The sequence below is a fragment of the Ctenopharyngodon idella genome, chromosome 23 (genome assembly GCF_019924925.1).
Source record: "Ctenopharyngodon idella isolate HZGC_01 chromosome 23, HZGC01, whole genome shotgun sequence".
NCBI lineage: Eukaryota > Metazoa > Chordata > Actinopteri > Cypriniformes > Xenocyprididae > Ctenopharyngodon > Ctenopharyngodon idella.
The window spans coordinates 6,976,551-6,989,793 of record NC_067242.1 but is presented as its reverse complement, the minus strand read 5'-3'; the positions used below and the strand labels follow the sequence as shown (position 1 = coordinate 6,989,793).

At 37.5% G+C, this 13,243-nt stretch overlaps 1 protein-coding gene across 2 annotated transcripts in view; it reads left to right on the top strand.

Annotated features, from left to right (window-relative positions):
• The window catches only part of dnah3 (dynein axonemal heavy chain 3), a 44,444-nt gene that overhangs the window by 24,158 nt on the left and 7,043 nt on the right, over positions 1-13,243 (top strand). For both annotated transcript variants that reach the window (XM_051882121.1, XM_051882122.1), the window contains 22 exons: positions 106-282; positions 815-906; positions 1,013-1,232; positions 1,311-1,445; positions 1,676-1,787; positions 2,526-2,767; positions 2,855-2,955; positions 3,887-3,992; positions 4,082-4,211; positions 4,299-4,535; positions 4,800-4,903; positions 5,728-6,022; positions 6,350-6,529; positions 6,617-6,740; positions 6,914-7,070; positions 7,163-7,306; positions 7,472-8,138; positions 8,904-9,069; positions 9,159-9,375; positions 9,624-9,806; positions 10,695-10,893; positions 11,047-13,188. In XM_051882121.1, coding sequence (XP_051738081.1) covers positions 106-282; positions 815-906; positions 1,013-1,232; positions 1,311-1,445; positions 1,676-1,787; positions 2,526-2,767; positions 2,855-2,955; positions 3,887-3,992; positions 4,082-4,211; positions 4,299-4,535; positions 4,800-4,903; positions 5,728-6,022; positions 6,350-6,529; positions 6,617-6,740; positions 6,914-7,070; positions 7,163-7,306; positions 7,472-8,138; positions 8,904-9,069; positions 9,159-9,375; positions 9,624-9,806; positions 10,695-10,893; positions 11,047-13,188 — 6,130 coding nt within the window. The remainder of the gene's footprint in view (positions 1-105; positions 283-814; positions 907-1,012; positions 1,233-1,310; positions 1,446-1,675; positions 1,788-2,525; positions 2,768-2,854; positions 2,956-3,886; positions 3,993-4,081; positions 4,212-4,298; positions 4,536-4,799; positions 4,904-5,727; positions 6,023-6,349; positions 6,530-6,616; positions 6,741-6,913; positions 7,071-7,162; positions 7,307-7,471; positions 8,139-8,903; positions 9,070-9,158; positions 9,376-9,623; positions 9,807-10,694; positions 10,894-11,046; positions 13,189-13,243) is intronic.

The following is a 13,243-nucleotide window of genomic DNA, read 5'->3' as shown; positions in this document are numbered from 1 at the left end:
TTGATGTGACCGCTGAATTAACAATTTAAACAAATCGTACTTTGTAGTTAACACTTATCTGTTTGCCTATCAGTATGTCTCTCTGTGTTTGTCACTCTGTTTCAGGTGGAGGTGTTGTCTGTGGTCGCTCAGCAGATTTTGAGTATTCAGCAGGCTGTAATGCGAAACATGAAGACATTTATGTTTGAAGGAACCGAGCTCTCTCTTAACCCAACCTGCTGTGTGTTTATCACCATGAACCCAGGATATGCAGGCAGAGCAGAGCTACCTGATAACCTGAAAGTAACTAAAAACAAACACTCTGAATACATACTCACAGAGAAATACTAAATTAACACACCAAATACTTAATTATCACTTGTAAGATGTTCATTTTCAGGTTTCCATCTTCTAACTTTCTTGTTGTTTGGCTCCATTTGTAACACTGAGATAAACTAGAGCATTTGGGAAATTGTTTTCTTACACCATGGTCCATAAAACGCTATAGCATCTGCTATACTGTAATAAAATTTCATTGAATTATATTGAAGGCGATCAGGATTTCATATTTTTGCTCATTTTGGGCCTCTGAATAAATCTGAGGTGTTTTTTCCATATTCTCACTATATCATCTATTTCATATGAGCCATAAAAGCCTGACGTATAACATATGATGCTCAACGAAAAACACAAGGTTCAATAAATGGTTCCATTAAAAAAATGATTATTTTTTATATGTCTGGCTTTACAGGGTTAAATTAATTTCAGTTAAAAAATGGGCCAAGTCATTATATTTTCTCCATGTTTTGTGTGTCTGAATTTGTATGTTTTGTAGGCTTTGTTCCGCACAGTTGCAATGATGGTCCCGGATTACGGACTGATAGGAGAGATATCACTTTATTCAATGGGTTTCACAGCTTCCCGGAGGTAAAATCAGGTCCATCCAAACAATAAAACTAAAATGTTTTTTAGTTTGGTGGGTACTATTATTTTAAGTTCCAGTTGTTTCACTACCTGGTTTTGTGGTTGCCAGCCTGGCTCAGAAGATCGTGGCGACGTATCGCTTGTGCTCGGAGCAGCTCTCGTCTCAACCGCACTATGATTACGGCATGCGTGCGGTGAAATCAGTCCTGACTGCGGCGGGAAACCTGAAACTCAAATACCCAGAGGAGGACGAGAGCGTTTTGCTGCTCAGAGCTCTCATGGATGTCAACATGGCCAAGTTCCTAGCGCAGGATTTACCACTGTTTCAGGTGTGTGAATGTAAATTGCATAATCATTTTGTATGAGTTTGCATTTGGTTAATGATGGTGTGTTTGTGTGTGTTTTAGGGAATCATCACTGATCTGTTTCCTGGAGTGGTGCTGCCCAAACCAGATTATGAGTTACTGTTAAAAGCTTTGGACGACAACATCGCCAAGATGAAACTGCAACCTGTGCCGTGGTTCATCAGCAAAATTATACAAGTACAAAATCTGAGCATTTATCTGTCACATCATTATACTCACAAATTCTGCCTTAAGATTCAAATATTTAGAAAGTAGTTTGATTGGGTGATCTGAAAAATCTGATTGGGTGATCCTGTTTGAAGTTGTTGCAAAAAGAATAAGCTAATTCTATATTAACGGCTTTGTTTCTTATAGCTAAAACTGTAGCTAAAAAAACAAACAATTGATCAGTTTTATTGCGTGCACAGGTGTATGAGATGATGCTGGTCAGGCACGGCTTCATGATTGTTGGCGAGCCAATGGGTGGAAAAACTTCATCTTATAAAGTTCTGGCTGGAGCTTTGGGAGACCTTTATAAGGGTAATCAGTCCATAATACGTTTTTTTTTATTATTTTTTTTAACTTAATCAATCTTTTGTGTAGATATATACTACCGATCAGAGCTTTGGAATAATTGCAATTTTTTTTCTCATAAGTCTCTTCTGCTCACCAAGGCTGCATTTATTTGATCAAAAATACAGTAAAAACAGTAAAATTGTGAAATATTATTACAATTTATAATAACTGTTTTCTATTTGAATATATTTTAAAATGTAATTTATTCCTGTGATCAAAGCTGAATTTTCAGCATCATTACTCCAGCCTTCAGTGTCACATGATCCTTCAGAAATTATTCTAATATGTTGATTTGCTGCTCACTTATTATCACTTATTATTGGTGCAAAATTATTAATAATGGATATTTTTATTATCATTATTGAAAACAGTTTTTGTTGCTTATTTTAGTTCAAACCATGATACATTTTTTCAGGATTCTTTGATAAATAGAAATTTAAATCTAAATGTGCTTTTGATCAATTTTATGCACCAATACTATTGATCAATTCATTACATCCTTTTGTTTTTTACTGTATTTTTGATCAAATAAATGCAGCCTTGGTGAGCAGAAGAAACTTCTTTCAAAAACATAAAAAAATCTTACTTATTCCAAACATTTGAATGGTAGTGTTAGTTATACATTTAAATTTTGCATATAAAAATAAATCAATAACTATTTCATAACCAAGCATGTTGTGTGTTTGTTATTTGTCCATATAGAAGGGCTGATGGAAGAGTTTGCGGTGGATTTCCGCATCATTAATCCAAAGGCGATCACTATGGGGCAGCTCTATGGCTGTTTTGATCCAGTGAGTCACGAGTGGTCAGACGGCGTTTTGGCCACCTCATTCAGACAACAGGCCCAGTGCACCACAGACGACCGGCAGTGGATCATTTTCGACGGGCCCATTGATGCGGTCTGGATTGAAAACATGAACACCGTTTTGGATGATAACAAGAAGGTACATTTACATTTCAGTGTGGCAGGAAACATGTCTGAAGGGTTTCAGGTTCAGTGCTTGTGTTTGATGTGTTTTGCTGTTGAACAGCTGTGTCTGATGAGTGGTGAGATCATTCAGATGAGTCCTAAAATGAGTCTGATCTTTGAGCCTGCGGATCTGGAGCAGGCGTCACCGGCTACTGTGAGCAGGTAACAAACAACAAACACTCACCTGCTCCACGCTGTTACAATAATTCAATATACAGTACTCACATGGAAATATAGCTCATTCTTTTTCTTGCCAATTTTTTAGTGATAATATATTTACTTCAAAAAATCATGTTTAGTAGCCAAATTTCCAGTGAAGAACTACAATCCTGACTTCTCCACTCCCATAAAGCATTGCACATAACATAATTGATTCTCTCTACACTCTCAAACAACTTAAATATTTGTGTACATAACCGTAGTTTAGAGACTGTATGATTTTATTTAAAAGAAATACTTTTATACAGCAAGGATGTATTAAATTGATCGAAAGTCATTTATTATGTTACAGAAGATTTCTATTTCAGATAAACGCTGTTCTTTTGCTATAAATATCACAGTTTCAACAAAATTATGAAGCATCACAATTGTTTTCAACATCTTCAAATCATCATATTAGAATGATTTTTGAAGGATCATGTGACACTGAAGACTGGATTAATGATGCTGAAAATTAAGCTTTGATCACAGGAATAAATTACAGTTTACAATATATTCAAATAGATTGTAAACAATATTTCACAATATTAGTGATTTTATTGTATTGTAGATCAAATAAATGCAGCCTTGGTGAACAGAAGAGACTTTATCAAAAACATTAAAATATCATGCTAACCCCAAAACTTTCGGTTAATTTCCTCATTAAAGAGGTTAAGTATATAGTCTTTTTTTATTTTTGTTTCAGTACTTTTAATTATTCTAAATATTAATACATTTCTAATTCAGATTCTCTTGATTACTAAATTTTTATGAATATGCAAGCTTATATTAGGGTTTATTATCATATGGGCGCATAAAATGTACTTTACACCCGAGTTGTTTTGCTTTGACATGTTTGATAGCTTTTTATACAGAGTGTATGTGTTGTGTTTAGGTGCGGTATGATCTATATGGAGCCGCATCAGTTGGGCTGGACGCCTCTGAGAGACTCCTACATGAACACATTGCCTGACAGCCTGTCAGATGAACACACAACACTGGTGAAGAAGACACTCATGTACAATTTAATAATGTATGCTTTTAAACATTTCTGAATACCGTTTGATGACCTGTGTGTGTTTTGTTGTAGATTACTGATCTCTTTAACTGGCTGGTTCAGCCTTGTTTGGACTTTGTTTACCACGAGTGTGGCTTCTTAGTTCAGACGTCACCCATTCACCTGGCCTATAGTCTGATGCGCCTGTATACCTGCCTACTGGGTACATGTGTACATTATACATTTCAAACATTTTTCAATCTGTTTATTCATGTCACATTTGATTTGAGGAGTATGTTCATGCGTGCAGATGAGATTTTTCAGTCAGGACAGGAAGGAGCAGAATCTATGACGAGTCAGCAGGTGACGCTGTGGCTGCAGGCTCTGTTCCTCTTTGCTGTGGTGTGGAGTCTGGGAGGAACCATCAACGGCAACAGCAGGAAGAAGTTTGACACCTTCTACCGAAACCTTATCATGGGCACAATGACTGATCACCCGCGACCCCAGAGTGTGAAACTCAACAAAAACAATGTTTTCCCAGAGAGAGGTCCACATGATATTTTTGGCTGATACCTAAACCCAGGAAATATAATACAATTGTGACTGAATATATAACTATTTTCTCATAATGCCTGTTCCCCTTAAATTTTTAACGAATTCGAAGAGAAGATATTTTCATGTATAACACCAAGTTAAAAAGAGAAGGGAGATTGATGCGAATAATATTATTAATCAGTTGACAATAAATCAAGAGTCATATACAGTAACTTTATGAATCGTCTGCTGTCTGTTTCTTCTGTTCTCCACACAGGCACCGTCTATGATTATTATTTCCATAAGCAGGGCCCTGGTCAGTGGAACAACTGGACAGAATCCATCTCTAAAGAAGACAGAGTCATACCTGCCAGCGCAAAAGTTAGTACATGCTAATCAGGGTTATTATAGTTAACAAGTAAAACTATAAAAAAACAACTAAAACCAGAAGAAATTTGGGTAATACTTTACAGTAAGGTTAATTTATTTCAGCTAGTTGCTCAGGCATCATTTCTCATTTTGATTTAATTTGACTTGAGCTATTAAAAAAAAGCTATATAGACATATTTAACTCATAAAAATGACTATAACACAAAACAAAAATACAAAAAAAATCGCTAAAATGGAAAATATAAAAAAAAATATTTTTAACAAAGCAATAAAATATAAAGGTAATACTTTAAAATAAGGTCTCATTTGTTAACATTAGTTACTGCATATTAACTAACATGAACTAACAATAAGCAATATATTTTACTGCATTTAGCCTTTGTTAATGTTAGTTAATATAAATGTTCATATTCATGTTATTTCACAGTGTGTTAACTGATGTTAACATATACTAAACTTAATAATGTATTAGTAAATGTTGAAATTAACATTAGCTAGGATTAATAAATGTTTTAGAAGTATTGTTAATGTTTTAAGTAACATGTTATGTAGTTAATGTTAACAAAAAACCTTATTGTAAAGTGTTACCAATATAAATTTTAATAATATTAAAAATAAAAGTCAAATCTAAAAGTACATCATTAATATAAACATAAATATTAAATATAAACACTTTGTAAACTTTAAAAAATACATCTGAAAATTAATTCTAAAGATATTCGTAAAGTAAACATCAAGTGAACATCGAAGGGAAAAATTAATTCACAGTGTGAAGTCACTCTCTTTATATGTCCTTTGATGTCTTTGTCTCTCAGGTGTCTGATCTCATCATACCCACGGCAGAAACGTCACGGCAGCTCTTCTTCCTCAGGACGTACCTGTCACATGAAGTGCCCATTCTGATTGTGGGACCCACAGGAACCGGCAAGTCTGTGATCAACAACAACTTCCTGATGTCGCTCCCAAAGGAACGCTACACTCCCATCTGCATCAACTTCTCCGCCCGCACCTCTGCCAACCAAACCCAGGACATCATCATGTCCAAGCTGGACCGCCGCCGCAAGGGCGTGTTTGGGCCACCGATGGGGAAGAAATGCATTATATATGTTGGTAAGAACTAGATTAGGTACAAACACTGATTGTGTACATTTATTTGCACGGTTAAGGTCTTGCTGTGAATAATGCTGTAAATATAGTAGTTTCACAAGCTCTGAAAGTGTGTGCTTATGTACATCTGCTTCATTAATTGATGTGAATGCACAGATAAATAAATAAAGTATGGATGCAGTTACATAAGAAAAATAATCACAATATATGATTAAATTAAATTACAGTGTGCCATATATTATGTTCATACACAATAAGTTATAAATAAACATTAATTTTGTGACCTAGCAGAGATTAAAACTGTCTTTGCTTTGGTAAAACATTCTGTAGATGATCTGAACATGCCTGCAAAGGAGATTTACGGTGCTCAGCCGCCCATTGAATTGCTGCGGCAGTGGATCGATCATCATCATTGGTATGATAAAAAAGACACATCCAGATTGGACATTGAGGATGTGCTGTATATGTCTGCAATGGGGCCCCCTGGTGGAGGGAGAAATGACATTACAGGTAAATGTCTGATCCTGAATGCTTTTAACAATATTAGTCTTAGTCAGTTTCTTTTTTGTCACGGTTTTGGTTTCTTTCCTTTTACAGGGCGATTTACACGTCACCTAAACATTATATCGATCGACACATTTGATGATGAGACTCTAAGTAACATCTTCACATCCATCACCGACTGGCACTTCAGCAATGGTTTTGATGCATGTTTCTACAGGTGTGTAATGATGTAAAGTGGCCTCATATTTAGAATAAAAATAGCACAAGCACCCTTACAAGCCAAACATTTTTAAGTGTGGCTTAAGTTTCCAAATAGTTTTTGTAACCATTGTATGGTAAAAAAAAAAAAAAAAGTGATTGAATATTTCTGGGTATGTGTATTTGTTGTAGGTTGGGTAAAATCATGGTTCAAGCTACTATGGCAGTGTACAAGGATGCAATCGAGAGTTTCCTCCCAACACCATCTAAATCTCATTATATTTTCAACCTGCGAGATTTTGCGAGGGTGATTAGGGGTGTAATGCTCTGTCCATCGACGCACATGCAGGTAAATGTACACATGTATATTTCTCTGTAAAGGCAAAGTAAATACACTAAATAGTTTACAGCATCTGAGTTTTGTGCTTCTTTTTTCATCAGGAAGGAGATAAGCTGATCCGGTTATGGATCCATGAGGTCTATCGTGTGTTTTATGATCGACTGGTCGATAATGATGACAGAGAGAAATTTTTTAATATTGTTAAAGAGAGGACATCAGCGTATTTCAAACAAAGTATTGATAAGGTAATATTTATAATTGTTTTTAAAAATAAATAAATGTTTATTTTTAAATTATTTATACAAATGAATAAATAATTTTTTTCTGGTTATCTAGTATCTCTTATACTGCACTTTGCTTTAGATGATTTTAAAAAGATGTATTTTTTGTGTCTCTTTTCACCTGTTCAGCTTCTCTGTCATCTCACTCTGTCTGGTAAAGTCGAAGATGACAGCATTCGCAGCCTGTTTTTTGGTGACTATGCCAAACCAGACTCGGCCAGTAAACCGTATGATGAGATCACAGATCTGAGCTCATTAACTGAGGTGATGGATTTCTACCTCAAGGAGTTCAATAACATCAGCAAAGCACCCATGAACCTTGTCATGTTTCAGTTTGCCATCGAACACATCTCACGAATCTGCCGTGTGCTGAAACAAGATAACGGCCACCTGCTGCTGGTCGGTATCGGCGGATCAGGGCGACAGAGCACCACCAAACTTGCCACCTTCATCAATGATTATGAGCTGTTTCAGATCGAACTGACCAAGAACTACAGCATGTCGGACTGGCGTGACAATCTGAAGCACTTGATGCTTAAAGCAGGGATAGAGGGGAAGAAAACGACATTTCTCTTTAGCGACAACCAGATCAAGGACGAAGCCTTCGTTGAGGACATCAACATGCTGCTCAACACAGGAGATGTGCCAAACATCTTTCCAGCAGACGAGCGTGCGGACATCATCGAAAAAATGCAGGGAATTGCCCAATTGGAAGGGAAGAAGATTGACGTCACACCACTCTCCATGTACAACTTCTTTATCGACAAAGTTAAAGCCAATCTTCATATAGTTCTTGGTACAGTTTATATTATATTATATTATATTATATTATATTATATTATATTATTACTGGACAAGATGGTAAATTAATGTGTACACAAACAAGTTAGTAATAAAACAGCATACATAATTAATCAAATAATATATAAATAAAATGTTATTTTATTATTTGTTTATTTAGTAATATGTTTATTTATCATTTAATTTATATATTATATTATATATAATATACTATTATTATTTAATAAATATAGTACTTTTACTGGCCAAGATAGGAAATTAATGTATACACAAATTTTTTTTTAATAAAACAGCATACATAATTAATCAAATAATATATAAATAAAATGTTATTTTATTATTTGTTTATTGAGTAAATATATTTATTTATCATATAATTTATATATAATGTTATATGTAATATACTATTATTATGTAATAAATATATAATATAATATGTAATTATATATTTACAATATGTAAAACAATATATATATATATATATATATATATATATGTTTATTTTTTATATTTATGTATTTTTATAATATATAAATCAATTATCATTAATTATTATATATTGTAATATATATTTATATTGTATGTTTATATAGTTATTTATGTAATATACAAATCGGTTATCATTGTAATTAATATATATATTATAATATTTTATGTATCATTATAATATATAAATCAATTACCGTTATAATTATTATGTATGTTATATAATATTCTAGTTTAAACATATATAAAACTCTGTGCATGTTTGTCCCAATAGCAATGAGCCCAATAGGTGAAGGTTTCCGCAATCGTCTGAGGATGTTCCCATCTCTGATCAACTGCTGCACCATAGACTGGTTTCAGGCCTGGCCCAAAGACGCTCTGGAGATGGTCGCCAACAAGTTCCTTGAGGATCTGGACCTGGAAGACAACATCAGGATGGAGTGCGGTCAAGATCCAGAATTTATTACCTTTAACAGATGATAGTATTCAAATATAAAGGCTCACATTGTCTGCTTTGCATTATTCTCAGGGTGGTGGAAATGTGTAAAACGTTCCAGGAGAGTGTGCAAGAGTTGTCAGAGCGCTACTACTCCCAGCTGCGCAGACATAATTATGTCACTCCTACTTCTTACCTGGAGCTCATCCTGACCTTTAAAGCCTTGCTCAATTCCAAACGCAATGAAGTGAATGAGCTCAGGAATCGCTACATAGTCGGCTTGCAGAAACTTGACTTTGCTGCTTCTCAGGTGAGACAGAAAATGTGAATTCTTTACCTGTCATTTCATAATACTCTCTGTACATTTCATTTTGTTCATCTGCTCTTCTATTCTATGCATATATATAGGTGGTCTCAGATAAATAATCGAGATCAACTTTTTAGAAAATTATTGTGATTATTTTAATCAATGAGAGCCCATTGTTTGATAATGTGCATAGTCATTAGTCAGGAATAGATTGATTTTGACAGTGCTGTGTATGTGTTTGTGATCTGCAGGTAGCGGTCATGCAGCAGGAGCTCACAGCTCTACAGCCGGAACTGATCGAGACAGCAAAGCAGACTGATCAGATGATGGTGAAGATAGAAAAAGAGACCGTAGAGGTGGATGCTAAGAAAGAGCTTGTCAGTGCTGATGAGAAAGTCGCCAATGAAGCAGCAGCTGCTGCTAAAGCGATTAAGGTAACGGATGGGGAAAATGGATTTCAGTTCTTCAAAGCATTACATTTCTAAGGCTCACAGAAATTATCTAAATCGTTATCTGAATGCAGACCCTTCAAACCCTTACCAACATCAATTTCACCCATAATTTATTAGAATGCAGTTTCAATAGTACATTTACATTTACAAGTACATTTTGCAGTTTCAGTGTTCACTACAGGGGTTCATTAGTGTAAACAGTCTTATTCTAGGAACCTTTGTCATTGAGGAAAAAACTGTTGAACTTTCAACATGTTTTAGGTAGTTTTAAGAACAATAACACTGGTTTAATGGCACAGATGTCACTCCAGCGCCCCATTGAGTGTTTGTTAAGGCCCCGATTAACTATATAGCGAAATCAAAGAACAAACTGGTGTGACATCATTTCAAACAAAATCAGGTCAAACACAGTTTGTTTGAAATTCATTCCATGAGTTCAAAACAGCTTGGCAAAGTGAACTTTCCGTAAAAGTTTGCTCCGGCTTCAAACTACCATTGGTCCATGGAGATTAGGTAAATTATTAGGTACGCGTGTTTTGGGGCTCCAACTGTTTAGACTTGGAAATCTTCACCAGTTCACTGGAGATCTGCTTTATGTTGAAGTTGTAATTCCAATTGAACGCGACACTGACACCGTTTTTCATGTGTAATAGTATAAAGCTGCTTTCTTTAAAACAATCTATTGTATAAAGTGCTATTTATAAATAAAAGTGACGTGACTTGACTGGAGTGCCGGATTGCAAAGCTTGTACATTTGCATAGGCTACATGTTTTAGAGTATGTTCCAGCTCAAAACTTTAGCTACGCAAGTCAAGTCAAGTCAAGCTATGATTTAAAGAAGTTTAAATCAATGAATTTATTGTTGGATAGGATGAGTGTGAGGGGGATCTTGCGGAAGCAATGCCAGCGCTGGAAGCGGCTCTTTCTGCTCTGGACACACTGAAACCGGCTGATATTACTGTCCTGAAGACAATGCAGAATCCCCCTGGTCCTGTCAAACTTGTCATGGAGTCCATCTGTGTCATGAAGGGAATTAAACCAGAGAGGAAACAAGACCCTGGTGGATCAGGTATGAAAAAGTAGCACACATTAAACACAAGACTTTTGTCTGTCCTGAACACAGCATTGGTTGAAGGTCACATTAAACCAGCCAAGATATTAATTGACACATTTGCCAGCATCTATTCTGTTATTTTTTGTTGTTGTTGCTTTATTTACACAGGTAAGATGGTTGAAGACTTCTGGGGGCCATCTAAGAAGCTTCTAGGTGATATGAAGTTCCTTGAGAGCCTCAAAACATTCAACAAGGACAACATACCTGCCGCTAACATCAAGAAAATCAGAGAAAAGTTTATAGACAACCCAGATTTTCAGCCTTCAGTAATCAAAAGCGTGTCTTCTGCCTGCGAGGGCCTTTGCAAATGGGTGCGTGCAATGGAAGTGTACGAGCGTGTGGCAAAGGTTGTTGCCCCCAAGAAAGAGAAATTAAAAGAAGCAGAAGAAGAGCTAGCTGTGCAGATGCAGAAGTTAGCCGTAAAACGTGCCGAGCTGAAGGAGGTGGAGGATCGTCTGCAGGCGTTGAATGACACTTTCGAAGGGATGATTCAGAAGAAAAAAGACCTGGAAGCAAACATCGAGCTCTGTTCCCAGAAGCTAATACGAGCTGAAAAACTAATTGGTGGTCTGGGAGGAGAAAAAGACAGATGGACGGAGGCTGCGCGGCTCCTCGGCATTAAATACACCGACTTGACCGGCGACGTGCTTTTGTCCTCGGCTACAGTGTCGTATCTTGGCGCATTCACCGTCGATTATCGCGTGGAGTGTCAGCGAAAGTGGCATGAGCTTTGCAACGAGAAGAAGGTGCCATGTTCAAAGGACTTCACGCTTAGCAACACTCTCGGAAACCAGGTGTTGATCCGATCGTGGCAGATCTCTGGATTACCCGTGGACTCATTTTCCACTGACAACGGAATCATTGTCTCAAACTCTCGCCGTTGGCCACTCATGATCGACCCTCAGGGCCAAGCCAACAAGTGGATCAAAAACATGAATAAGGCCAACAAACTCTCCGTCATCAAGCTCTCAGACAGCAACTACATCCGTACCCTCGAGAACGCCATCCAGTTTGGCACACCAGTCCTCCTGGAGAACGTCAGCGAGGAGTTGGATGCAGTTTTAGAGCCGGTTCTCCTGAAACAGACCTTTAAGCAGCAGGGCGTGGAATATATGAAACTGGGCGAGAATACTGTGGAATATTCAAGCGACTTCCGGTTCTACATAACAACAGGGTTGAGGAATCCGCATTACTTGCCGGAGGTGGCGGTCAAAGTGTGTCTCTTGAACTTCATGATCACGCCGTTGGGTCTCGAAGATCAGCTTCTGGGGATTGTCGCCGCCAAAGAGAAACCAGAACTTGAGGAGAAGAAAAATCAGCTGATTCTCGAAAGTGCAGCCAATAATAAACAGCTAAAGGAGATTGAGAACAAAATCCTGGAGGTTCTGTCTTCTTCTGAAGGGAACATCCTAGAGGATGAGACTGCCATTAGGGTTCTCTCATCATCTAAAGTGCTGTCAGAAGAGATATCCGAGAAGCAGAAGATCGCAAGCGTAACTGAAAATGAGATTGATGAAACTCGAATGGGTTACCGGCCGGTTGCAGAACACTCGTCCATTCTGTTCTTCTGCATTTCAGATTTGGCGAACATCGATCCCATGTACCAATACTCTCTCACGTGGTTCATCAACCTGTACCTGCACTCCATTGCTCACAGCACACCTAGCGATGACCTACAGATCCGCATAGCCAACATCCTGGAACACTTCACCCTGCGCGTTTACTGTAACGTGTGCCGTTCTCTGTTCGAGAAGGACAAGCTGCTGTTCTCCCTGCTTTTGACTGTTGGCATAATGCAGGGAAAAAGTCAGGTCGACGACCTTGTCTGGCGCTTCCTTCTCACAGGAGGCGTCGCTCTGGAAAACCCGTTCCCCAACCCAGCCCCGGAGTGGCTTTCGGACAAATCATGGTCCGAAATAGTCCGGGCTTCCCAACTTCCCCGTCTCGAAGGATTGTTTGAGCATGTGCAGGAGAACATCGTGCAATGGAAGCAGATTTACGACTCTGGTCATCCGCAGGACGAGGAGTTACCCGGGAAGTGGTGTGAGGTAGTGGGCATGGAGCGCATGGTGGTGCTGCGCTGCTTCAGACCAGATAAACTTGTGCTGGCGGTACAGCAGTTCATTGTGGACAATATGGGCCGCGCATACATCGAGCCGCCGACCTTCGACCTGGCAGAAAGCTACAGTGACTCCAACTGCTGTTCGCCACTCATCTTTGTCCTCTCTCCAGGATCAGACCCTACTGCAGGTAAAACAATAAAACATGTTTTTTGGGCTTTTTATTGTATATTATTGTTCCTTCT